At 40.2% G+C, this 13,422-nt stretch overlaps 1 protein-coding gene across 1 annotated transcript in view; it reads left to right on the top strand.

Moving 5' to 3' along the window:
- USP13 (ubiquitin specific peptidase 13) overlaps positions 1-13,422 on the top strand; it is a 365,038-nt gene that overhangs the window by 314,727 nt on the left and 36,889 nt on the right. Inside the window, exon 20 of the mRNA XM_086944367.1 lies at positions 11,650-11,734. Coding sequence (XP_086800493.1) covers positions 11,650-11,734 — 85 coding nt within the window. The remainder of the gene's footprint in view (positions 1-11,649; positions 11,735-13,422) is intronic.

Genomic DNA, 13,422 nt, shown 5'->3' with positions numbered 1-13,422 from the left:
AATGGTTGTCTGGGATTTCCCTTCCTGCCTTATCACCAGAACAAAGAAAAACCCTGGAGGGCCCTTTCACATTGGAGGAAGTACGTTCCGCTATTTCTAATAGCAAAAAGGGCAGGGCTTCAGGACCCGACGGGTTACCATCCGAAATATATAAAGTAATCTGTTCAAAAATTCTTCCCCACCTTACAGACCTGTTTAATAATATCCTACTGGAAGGGGCTTTGCCCCCCACTTCTTGGGATAGGGCCTCCATAACTTTGATTTTAAAACCGGGCAAACCAGCAACGAACTGTGGGTCATATAGGCCGATTTCAATTCTCAACACAGATTATAAAATGTTTGCTTCAGTGCTAGCAAATAGATTGGGAGGGGTGGCAAATAACATCCTGCACTTGGACCAGAAGGGATTTGTAAAGGACAGGCATCTTTATGAGCTGACCTATGACCTCATCGGCGCAATAGACATGGCCACGTTTGCATCCCTTCCTTTAGCAGTTCTCACACTCGATGCCGCAAAGGCCTTCGATAGGGTAAATTGGGAATACCTATCGGAGGTCCTGAAAAAGTTTAATTTAGGTGACAATTTTAGCCGGGCTGTAAAACTATTATACAAAGACCCTTCCGCCTCATTGTTGGTCAATGGGGAACTGACAGAGCCATTTAGTATCACGCGCGGAACCCGCCAAGGGTGTCCCCTCTCCCCTCTTTTGTTTGATTTATATATAGAACCTTTTGCCCAATTAATTCGTGCCAACCCTAATATTAAACCTTTTATTTTTGAAGGGTGGGAGCGGAAAGTCGCATTATACGCGGACGACGTTCTTATTTTTTCATCCGAGTTGAGCTCGGCGTTTCCTACAGTAATAGCCATTGCAGAAGAGTTTGGAGCAGTATCCGGCTATGAAGTTAATGCTTCTAAGACCGATATCATGGTTTGGAATCATCCTGTGCTGGTGGCAGGGGCACAGCCTAGCTCTATTCTGAGGTATTTGGGTTTAAATATCTATACGGATATTAATAAGATTGTCCCTTTAAATTTTGCTCTCGTGGCTAAGGAGTCTCGTCGATTGATGAGAACATGGTCAGCTCTCCCTATTTCCCTGATAGGCAGGTTTAACCTGGTTAAAATGACTATTCTACCTAAGATTATGTTTTTGTTTAGCACTATTCCTCTCTTCTTCGATTCACCCATGATTGAAAAACTCCAAGCCGAAATAAACACATTTATATGGAATAGTCATACACCCAGATTGGCTTGGAAGAAGATAAGACAACGCCGAGAAAAAGGGGGCCTTGCAGCACCAGATTTGCAGTATTATGGTTGGGCCTTTCAATTCTCTCACGTCAGGATGCTTTTAAAGACCCCTAATAGCACTGGGTGTGGGAAACTATTTTCAGCACTTCTTAAAGGGGAAAAAGTTAGGCCCGCGAATTTCTTGTTAAAGTTTGGTGACCCTAAATACTTTAAGAAGGTCAAGCTAAAGGTATTGAGGGATCTAGCTAGAACATGGGGTAATTTTAGACGTGCACTCAAACTTGACTATTATCATAGTAGGGCTCCACTTTGGGACTCTCCGGGCTCTCCGTCTTGGCTCTTGGATAGTCTAGCTCTATCTGTTCGAGAGGCCCGACTTATATCATGGGGGGACCTGTTTGTTGAAGGTACTTTACTTTCATGGGAGGCTTTGAGTTCAATAATAGGAACGCGTTTCTCAAGATTGAAATACCTTCAAATTCAGAGCTGGGCTCAGGCTCAAAGCCGGGGTAGGGGCAGATTCAAAATAGGTGCTGAGAGTGATCTGGTATCCCATCTGATAGATAAATTACCTTTTAAGAAAGAGATCACATTTTGGTATAACCTCATGATAGACGAGACTGATGGTGAATTCTTGCTCCCCCGTTCGCTCTGGGAAATATATATCACTAACACTGATATGGAGAGTCTGTGGCTAGAATCATTTAAAATTTTGGGGGACACTGTGAAACCTTCATGGCTCCGTCGCAACCATCTGTTCACATTGCACAGGGCGTACTATTCCTCATTACGTTTATCAAAATTTCCTAATAACGCCCTGGTTGCTTGTCCTAGATGTGGTTTGGTAGCCGCATCAGATGTTCATATGTTTTTTGAGTGTCCATCCTTAACATCATTTTGGAATGAGATCTGCGTGTTCCTTTCTTTGGCGGTAGGGTCTCAAGTCAGTCCTTGCCCAGTGTTAGTCTTTTTTGGCATTTTACCAGAGCTTTGTGGTATGGGTAAAAAAATAGTCTTCTATGGCTGTTTGCTGGCTAGAAGAGAAATATGTAAACGATGGAAAGATAAGGCATCTCCACTTTTTACTGATTGGCGTGCGTCTATGCTACAGACGTCAAAATTAGATACGATTAGAGCTGGGAATCAAAATAAAAGAATATTTTTGCTGCTTTTGAACTGGTAATCATGGAATATAATATCATTGGGTTCCCCCCCCCCCCCCCCATGTCCTATGATCACGCTGCTTGGAAGGGTCTTCTTAATAGGCCCCCTTTGGCTATACATACCTTACAAGGGTGATTTCGGCTACGAAGAGGGTATTATACAGCAGCATGCTAGCCTAGATGGTACCATGTGATGATTAAGTGGTTGATGCCTTGCACTGCGGGGTACTCAGGTAGGAATCATTAATATCCCCACCCAGTATATCTGGGTCAGTGTTTCTGTCAACTCCTCTATCTTTTCGTTACTATATGGTCACCAAGGGCGACTATGAGGACAAAAAAGAAGTAGAAGGAAATATCATAAAACAGATACAAGGAAAATATTCTAAATCTATGTTTAGTCAATAAGTGAATTACTTTTCCAGGTCTCTCTAGGAAACTCTTAAATTGATAACACTTCATGAAAACTATGAATTGAAATGCATGTTTTCAGCTACTCAAGACAATGTTTAATAACATCTGCAAATCATGGGATCTCTGAGTTGTTTGATCCTCTTTACCAACTGGTCTGGTATCATTCCTAGACGACTTCGATGGCTAAATATGCTGCATTATCAGAAAAATACATTTTTGATTTGTTTTCGTTACCGACGCAATCCACCAAGGGGACGTAGTTGGATGCACTTGTTCATACTGCCTCACAAATCTGATCAACAATGCAGAATGCAACCCCCTTTCATAATTGTTTTGTGTTTGACTTCTAATGTTTAACTCAGTTGCCCACACAATGCGATCTCAGCCAAGAACTGTAATACTATTAAAAAACACATTTTGTTGTTAACGTTCTTGATAACAGTGGAATTGCCAAATCTAATGATCTCTGAAACCACTCAAATTAATTTGGAATACTGCCTTTGTCGACACATTTGTAAGTGACAGTGACTAATTTGTGCTCCAAGAAAAGATTGAGGTGAAAGGTGTACTCTGTCGGAAGTTTTGGACATTTTGAATGGTCCAGAGGACATGTCCTCCTGAAATTCCTCTGAAGCTAAATGTACTACATTTTTTGAAGATGAACATAAGTAATCAACATCTCATCCACAGCACCTGTCAATCACTGAAACTAAGCATAAGTAAACAGTCTATGGCTCTCTGTGGCCTGTACAAGATGGACAACTTTCTTTAGAGCCTCCATGAGCTCCACAGAACTTCTGAGATTTGCCATGAAGCAGCCATTTGTCTTTCACTGGCCTTCGGCGATGGCCTTCTCAGCCTCGCGTGAGGAGTGGAAACTGTGAAATTAGTCAGGGCACTTGTAAGAGGTAATGTAGAATTACCTGATGCCAGGATTATGTGGTCTCATTTGGTACTATAGAACCCGCATTTGCTTTCTAATGAACTAGATGGGGGCAATTGGGGAAATAACAGTGAAGGGGGTAAATTGTAAAGCAGACCTTCACCATAATCCTTACAAAAGATGTCTTTGTAACTGCTCCAGATTTCTAATTAGAAGCATTTCCAGTTAGGCCAGATTCCCAAAACAATCCACAAAGAAGTTGCAACGTGCAGAGATTCAATCGAAGACAGAGCTGGGAAATGCTACTGTACGGAGACGCCAGTTGCTTTGTTCTGTCCTTGTGGTATCTTGAGAATCCCTCATCAGAGCGTTGACAAACCTATTCTATGATGTATCTAATAACTTAAATCTTTTGGTACATACAATATTACCACATCTGTTTGGCCACAACAGAGTCAACCTTGATGACATTGGATCTCCTAGGTAATATGTTTGTCCGCGGATGCCGTTTCTATCCGTAACCTCACGTATTATGTCCTTCACAAGACTGCAGATGGCAAACAGGCTTTCTAGGATTTGTGGGGCATTGATGTGGAGATTGTACTGCTCCAGGACTTGAGCCCTCCTATGGAAAAGGTTCTCTTAGGGGTCTCTCTTACCAAGGTAACTAGCATCCACTTCTGTCCCATCTCCAAACGTATATCAATAATTACCTTGCAAGAGACCTAATTTATAGACAACTCCCTCACTATATTTGATGAGATGCTTTCTTTAACTACAAAGTTACAATCAAAAACAGGGAGCGAAGGAAAGAAGGCAGTAAATGTTGCAGAGGTGACACGTCCTTGGTTGATCCCTATCCAGTGAACTCAAACAGTGGCCTTGTGCATAGAAGTGATATACCAAACTGCAGGAGATGACATCTCTTGGTATGGAAATGTTGGACGGTCGCACCTGTAAATTATAGCCCCAAGAAATCTGAATAGAACATTTTAACTTACGGATGAGCTCATGTAAAATCATCCAAACGTATAGGGTATCTGGAGACTTCAAAGTATTACTGACAAAGCATAAGATGGCCATGTTGTGGACACTTATACAAACGAAAAGTATCTGAGGGTCAGAGTAAAACTACAATCCTATTGTGAAGACATCAATTGGTGTGCTATGAGATAAACAGTTTAATGTGACTATGTGTCATGCTGCACTCAAATTCTCAAATTTGGAAAAAAGTGCCCATCAGCTCCCGCCCGGTGCCGCCCTACATAATTTGGGCTCTCCTTACCCAGGAGAAGATGCAGTATGTCTATCAGTGTCGAATTGATAGAAAAACAACTTCAGAGGAATCCAAAGTTGTACTAAGAGGACCGGAGAATTATTTGTTGTGGGTAGCTGAATTACAGTGCCAAAAATGTAATTCGTGAAAAAGGTGCCATATTAAAATTAGGTAATTATTAAGTGGATTAGAGAAAATTTTATTGGGTTCCCTCAATACTCCTAATATTAAAATGTGAGAAAACAAGCAGATTTAACATAATCTCTGCTAGTCAGTAGGGTCAATGTTGTGGACATACTGTTCACAGACACACTTAACATTAAAGAAATTGATCTAGCATTTTAAACATAGGTGCAGTTGGACCAGTGTGAAATACTATTTAGTTCATGAGCAAAGACCGCAATGACCTATTCTTTTTAGACATATCATTTTTGTATTAATTTCTTTATTCATGTTTTTCTACCAGTTTATCATATTGGGCAGTGTCTTAAGTATACATAGCTATAGCATTCTTGGGGGAATAGGGTTGTAGTGAAGTACAACTGAGACTTAAATATCTCTGCATTCCTTGTAGTACCTGCTTTACATTATTCCACCTTTTCAGACATTTGAAATGTTAGGTTTGTTGTAAGAATTTGGGTTTTTAATAGAGAGGGGTGGAAGCCCTACTCAGATAATAACCACAATCTGAGTCAGGCAGAACCACAAAAGGCACTAAATTAGCCTGTGCTTAACCCTGTGGTAGAATGGCACAAAAACAGTCTGGCTTAACAATGTATAAAGTATTTAAGCGGCACACATACAAAAATAAAGTGAGAACATAACACGAAAAATCCCAAATCAATTTAAAACAATAGAGTTAATTGTGATAAATGAAATGACTCCAAAAAGAACACAATCCAAGAATTAGAACTTTTTATTTTTTTTGTGAACATTTTACACCATCAGTGAAAACAGCACCAAAAGTGCCACTTGCAGGTACCTGGTTGCGCTAGACTAGAGGAAAGGTCACAAGTTCAGTCCAACTGCTATGGAGCGCAGGTCGGATGATAGGACAGGTTAGTCCGCAGAAAAGTTACCTTCTCAAGGTTTCACGAGAGGAGCCACGGGAGGAGGTTCGTGTTGACAGGAGCCGCAAAGAGCAGGTTGATTGTCACAGAATTTGTAGAGCGAAGAGCCGGTCTTTGCTGAAACTTCACGTTGGCAGTTGTCCTGGGTGGTCGTTGTAGAGATGGAGATCAAGTCTTCGAATGAGCCCACGTTGCTGATGCCTTTGGCAGTCATTGTCGATGTGAAGAGCAGGTCGTCTCTGGAGATTTGTATTGCCAGTCGCTGTGGATGGTTGCTGTCAATACTAAAGAGACGTTCTTGATAAAACTTCATGTTGGTGGTCGTCATGAGTAGTGACGTAGTGTTAATCAGCCCATTTGTGGTCACAAAGAGACCAGCCAAGTGTCCAGGACCCAGGTGGCACCTCATGAAGCTTAGTACTCACTCCAGCAGAAATCAACAGTAGGGCTCAGGCAGGCCCACTTGGTGCTGGCCAGCTGGGCAGTTGCAAGGAGGTCTGTGGAAGTTGTTGTTTCCTTGTAGCTCACAAAGGAGGCTAGCTAGCCTTTGGAGTCACTGTAGTGGTCCTGGGTTCATGGAAGCTGATCCAGTCTTCCTTCCTTAGAGAGCTGGGCAGCAGACAGTCATTCTAACAGCAGAGAAGCAGAGCATTCTTTTATTCTGAATCTTCTACAAGTCCAGGATTGATCTGAAGTGGAGTGCAAGGTTGCCGTTTTATCCCCAGTGCCAGTCTTTGTGTGGTTGAATCACTTGACCTACCCCCAAAACTGAATCGGGTCAGTTCTTCCATGTGCCCTGTCCAGGCTCCAAAATGTATAAGGCAACAAAAGCATGGGCAGGCAGGCTGTCAGATTCATTTGTGTGTGCTGGAGGCAAAACTGTTTGATGTGTAAGCGGGCTGGGTGCACCCCTCCCCAGTCATCCTGTCAAGATGGGTCATCGTGCCCACACCTCGGCTGCCCTTAGACATGTTTTATAGTGCTACTTTAGTGGGCAGCACAATGAGTGCTGCAGACCCACTAGTAACAATTAATTTAAAGGCCCGGGGTACAGGTAGTACCATTTGCTAGGGACTTGCAAGGAAATGAAATGTACCAATTAGATGTAAGCCAATTGTACCATGTTTTAGGGACAGAGCACAGGCGATTTAGCACTGATTAGCAGTGATCAAGTGCACAGACTTCTATAGCCAACAATTCTGAATTCAGCAAAACAAGAAGGGTTAAGGCAAAAAGTTTGGGGGACTACCACCCAAGGGCATCAGGTCTAATATGTAAATTAAAGTACTGCATATTAATCACCACTCAGGCTGTAAAAATTCATTATAACACATTGCAGGGGTGGCAATACCAGTCCGAATTGGCGATTCCGCCCCTGTTAATTCTGCCTACCTTCAGGGCACCCCTCATATTCTGGGTACTTGTGAAGGAAGGAAGTCTGTGCTTGTTGGACCTCCCTTCAGTCTTTGAAATAGTGGATCATTGCATTCTTCTGTATCACCTGCAAAATTTTCCTAGTGCAGCTTTGCTTTTCTGGTGGGCATTGAGGAGGATATGTTGAAAGTTAAAATGTAGCCAATATGAAGCGGTTGGTTTAATGTTAATTTGATTATTTGGGGGTAATATCAAATATCTTGACTATGAAATATTGCAAAAGACATGGACATCAATGTTTGTTTATATCAGAGGTTGTGTATGAATGTAGTATGCTGAGTAACATTAGTGTGAAAGTGTGGGAGAAGAGATATAAATTACAAGTTAAATCAGGATTATAAATGGGGATACTATTTTTTGTCCCACACCCCAGCCAATGCCAGATTGGTCTGTAAGAGCACACAAAGAATTGATGTTATTGCCATCAACCAGAAGGTTCTTCTACAGGATATGGGGTTAAATTCTTGATTGAGTGTCATAATTGTGTTTAGTCTTTGGATTCATTATGATTGATAATATTGACAGTGTTTATCAGTGCAGTGCAAAAACAACCATGCTGCACGATGGATTGAAATGCAGGACAGCCATGATTCTGAAAGCTCCTAGTTGTCTCAGCAAAGGGAACTTGGACACTGTGGAGTTATGTGATTCCACCATGCTTATAACATTGTGACAAGTGGGGGAAGCTGGGCCCAAAACCTAAATCTCCTGGTTGCTGGTACCCAATGGATCTCCAGCCCACATTTCCTTCTAAACCTTAAGAATGAGTCAGTCAGTCAAATTCACTTTATTCGGTTCATTAAAACCATAAAAGCATACTACAAAAAATATTACAATTACACAACATCAACAAGGTACAAAAAAGATATGGTGTGATCATATACAAAACACATCATGATAAAAAAGTTAAAAATGTCTCGAGGTTAAAGAGGATCTAATTCATAATAATCCTTTTTTTCTTTATTCTGACCGCTGCTGTCAGAAAACTAGCAATGTTAAAAATTTCCCACACATTTGTCAACATCTGTAAATACATTAAAGCAGGTCTAGCCTGTAAAAATCCTTTGCCCCTTAAAATAGGTCAAATGAACTGCCTCCGAATATGGATAAAATGTTCACAAAATAAAGTAAAATACATGGAGTCCTGGGTCGAAACACTATCACAGGAACAAATACCCAGGTCCTCAATTTTTTTCCATCCCTTCGGTTCGGCCAGGAGTAAATTTAGTTGATTGGATCTAAATCTTACTAAAAGGAAACGGTGATGCTGATTTGTAGCTAAATTTAAATAGGGTTCCATGGTACTTGAAGTGGACAATAATTGATGTGTCCACACCAACGTTTTGTTTAATCTCACTGACCTCCCTATCCATCTGTGCAACCTGCAAAAAGGTTTTCTTAGCCCAGATCAAATCTGCTTTAATTAGGTTTTCTGGGAAATTAAACATTTCTGGCCTTCCTAGGTTGGTAGTGAGCTTTTTTACGTGGCTCAGCCAAGGGATACTGCTTGCATAATCAAGTGCTAAACAATCACGAATAATTTCACGATTCATCCCTAGCTCTGGGTTTGTCCAAATGCCTATCCACTTTAATAAGGGTGCCATGCTGATTAGGTCAGATACAAAGCCTAACCCAGTTTCTTGATGGATTATAAAAGAGGATGTTAACTGTGGGACAGATAACAAGTTTCTAAGAAATGTATTTTCAACTATTTGAATGTCCCTCGAATCCCTGTATCCCCATATGTCAGATCCATAACATGCTATGGTAATACATTTGGCTCTATAGATGTTTAACATTGCTTGCATAGGCCTTGCCCCCAATCTGTGGGCAAAGTCAAGAACAGCTAAGGTGGATCTGTCCATAACATTTATTTTGGCTTTCATTTGTGGGATCCACTATCCCCTTTCATCAAATAAAACCCCTAAATAAGTTAACAAATTAACCCTAGATATCACATTGTTTTCACAAACAAGAGTCTTTAGTTTCCTTGGTTTACGCCCTAAAATCATCGTATGCGATTTAGAAAAATTAATATCCAGGTCTAATGACTTCATAAAATTGGCAAAGGAAGTTAAAAGGTGCTGGAGGCCAATTGCAGTTCTAGCCATCAAGGCAGCATCATCACAGGAGAGCCGGTATTAACCGCTCTCCCACCCGTGGGATGTCCTTGCTTGCTCCTATTAAGACCAACTCCAAATTTTTAATATATAAAGTGAATAGGAGTAGTGCTAGAATGCATCCCTGTCTCACATCTCTAAGAATATGGATGCTACTGGTAAGGTGGCCATTTTGGTCAAATCTAACTCCAGCAGATAGGTCTTTGTGTAAATCAGCCAGAAAATGTACAATATTATCTGGACTGAGTTTTAATAACAACTGCGTGCGAGAATCAAGAGGGAGAGAGAGGACCAGAAAGCTAGTCCAGATCCCCGGTTTATATGTATAGTTAATCAAAAAGAGACTAGCTAGAAATGGAGTTAGTTTGACATTAATAATGTTATTGTCATAGCGACTCAGTATTGTTTTGCCAATTGGTGGTGGCACCTGTTGGGTGTCTTTAGAAAGCCCTCACCCACCAACCTAGTTGGTGGCATGCTTCATCATCGGGCCCACCCAGTGACACCTAGCGTGTCCCGGGTGTGCTTCGACGCCTGATTACAGCGGAGCAGGTATGTCACTGTGTGTGCGGTGTAAGGTGTTCAGATATGTGAGGTTAAAACGGCTTGGCGGACGGTCCCTGGGGTGAGGATACTTTATTAAAGGGGCCTCCGTCAGCGGTTAAAAATAAGGCGGTGGGACGTTAGAGGCGGGTTACGACCTCCTACGTCCTGAGAGTGTCAACATGTTTCAGCCAGTGCCTTATACTAATCTGGCTTTCTTCAGGACAATAAAAAGGAAATAAAGTGGTCCTACCTTTTCTCCCTACTAGGGCCACCCCTTGCCACTTCAATAACCTTGGAGCAATAGCAAGACTAAAAAGCGTAAGACATGGTCCTTGCGCCAAATTTCCTCACTATTCACCAATGCAGTAATTATACCGCTGTTTTAATCACTTCACCCTCGAAGTTCTAGTGCGATTCCACAATAATGGTACCACCAGTATCATTACACTTGAGCCGCTCATAGCCTGCACCATATCGCTATTAAGCCGGCTGTCATAACAAATGACCAATACTCTCTAGTAACTCTTTCTCTCCCATGTTTGTCTTGTCCCTGTCTCTCAATGTTAAATGTACAGGTGATCTTGAGAAGGGAATCCCCCCTCTCACAGTTATATACACTTTAGGGCGTGTAGACACATAGACTACAGTACACTACCCCTATTTTTAAATTACACATATTTCGGGGTGGGCCCGATGATGAAGCATGCCACCAACTAGGTTGGTGGGTGAGGGCTTTCTAAAGACACCCAACAGGTGCCACCACCAATTGGCAAAACAATACTGAGTCGCTATGACAATAACATTATTAATGTCAAACTAACTCCATTTCTAGCTAGTCTCTTTTTAATAACAACTGCCAGAGTTTTGATCTATTTAGTCTATCGAAGGCAGAAGAAAGGTCCATAAAGCCCAGATAGAGTAAACCTTTCGTCGCAATCGTATATTTCCCGGCCAGTAAAGGTAAATTTAAACACTGGCCCATGGTTCCTCTCGCTTTCCTAAACCCATACTGTAGGTTGAGAGGATATTACAATCATTTAACAAGTCAGTGAGTTTGTCAAGGACAACTCTACCTAAAACTTTCATAGCAGAGTCTATCAGTGAGATAGGCCTATAACATCGAGTGTCTCCTCTATTTCCCTTTTTAAAGATCGGGACTATAATTGACTGAGACCAAGATTGTGGTAGGCCAAACTTACATGCCGCAGAAAAAAACATTTGCAAGTATATTAGACCATAATAGAACATTAGTTTTAAAAAGATCCACCGGAACGCCATCCTGACCAGGTGTTTCATTACTTGACATCTGGTCAATAGCCGCACCTACTTCCTTAGCAGTAAACACTAGGGTATAGTTGTCCAAGAATGAGTCAATACTGGTATACATGGGTTTGATTTCCTGAAGTTATGGCTATTGTACGTTAAAATAAGGAAAGCACAACATTACTTTTATTGTGCTTAACAAATGCCTTTTTTTGCACCTTACAGGATATGAGCTATTTGGCTTCATCAGTCACATGGGGACGTCAACAATGTCTGGTCATTATGTTTGCCATATCAAAAAGGATGGAAGGTGAGTTCTGGTAACAGTGTAGACATTATTATTGTGGTATTTATTTTCTTGGAGAAAATCTTTAACTTTTGTTGTCAATTAGGGTATTTCTGCTCTTTGATATGTGTTGTGAGTTTTATGTACCCTTTTCATTTTTCTTTATAATTCATTACTGTAATATAACATTAGTATTTCTTAAACAGTTTTAGTTTTACGTTGCATCTGTCAAACTATAATTTTACTTTAGGGATCCAGCACAGAGGTTTTCTTGAGAAACCAACAAAGTATATTGGCTCAGTCAATTTAAAGGGCATACTCACTTGTTTGATATTTCATTAATATGTGAAATCTAAAAGGCACAGCCAGGAAACAGCATTTGCTGATCTCTCTAATGTATTCCTCACTGTAAGCTAGCATCCTAATTGTTTGTGCTGTGCTCAGTCACTTAAACCCATTGTTTCTTAGTGTTTTTCTTACTGGCACTTTGTGTGCTAAAGCTCACTTAACTAAAGAGGTCATTAGCTTACTTAGTCCACTTAGTAAAATCTTGAATTAGATATTTGAGTCAAAATTCAGCAGTAAAAAAAAAAAGAACTAGACAATATTTGATCTTTTGCCTCCTTGCCAAATGCGGATATTGTTGCTTCTCACCAGAAATCTATTACTCCTAAAATTAGAAAGCTGTACCTAAACAGCCATTTCAGGGTTGTAAATATAAGCTTTGTAATATATATTTGGTAATCTGTCTAGCTGACTGTTTTGTTATTCCTGGTTCACTGTCCATTTTATCTGCTTTTTCCCCTCTATTATATCTTTATCCAACTTTTGTTTTTTAGTAACTGTTAATCTGTTCAGTTTATTGTCTGTAAATATGATAAATTGTGAGTGCGCAGTTTGGGTTAAAATTGAGTAAATCTGTATCTAAAATTTTCAGCCTTATTTTATGCCTTTAGACAATTATTACCTCATTTTTAGTAAGGTTTGATTTATGTTTCTTCTGTACCTACCATATCAACTTTTCTACAGTTATTCAAATGGTTGGATTTTATTCTGAAAAAAATGTTTTCATGTTGTCTTTTGTATAAATTAGAATATTTGTGTATGTTTTTGTTGTAAATTCTTCTACTTGTGCATGCGTCATGTCCATTCTTCCTTTTGCTCTATTTTTTTTACATCACTGCATTTCCCGTATCTGCTTTCTTAAAACATTAGTGGTATTTCAGCATGTTTCATCTTGCTGGATGTATGGTGCAACATTTCAATTTCTATCTCATTATTTACTTGGGAGTTAATCACATTCTGTAAGAATTTTTAATGTACCCTTTTTCATGTATTCTTACTGATAATTATTTTAAAATGTGTATACCTGCTTTTATACACTGTCTACTTTCTTATCATAGTTCTATGCTGCTTCTGATCCCCTTGTATTATTCACATAGTGTGATTCATTTTTTTGAAAAATATCAATTTATATCTACAGCTTAAATATAGGAAATCAGTAGTGGATACATTCTTGTGTATGTCTGATGCGTCTGTGAAAAAAATGTAAGTTCTCTTTCTAGAGTTTTGCTGTCCAATTATATGTTAGGTTCAAGTCTGATGTTATACATTTAGTGTACTTCTCCTTTTTGGTTTTCTGGCATTTCCTCTTAATCTCTAACTATGGTGTTAAACCTAGCATCCTTGGAGAGGATTTCCCTGGACTTTTT

Source organism: Lissotriton vulgaris, chromosome 11 (assembly GCF_964263255.1).
Source record: "Lissotriton vulgaris chromosome 11, aLisVul1.2, whole genome shotgun sequence".
In the NCBI taxonomy this organism is placed as follows: domain Eukaryota; kingdom Metazoa; phylum Chordata; class Amphibia; order Caudata; family Salamandridae; genus Lissotriton; species Lissotriton vulgaris.
The sequence above is the reverse complement of the archived record's forward strand: the minus strand, read 5'-3'. Positions and strand labels throughout refer to the sequence as shown.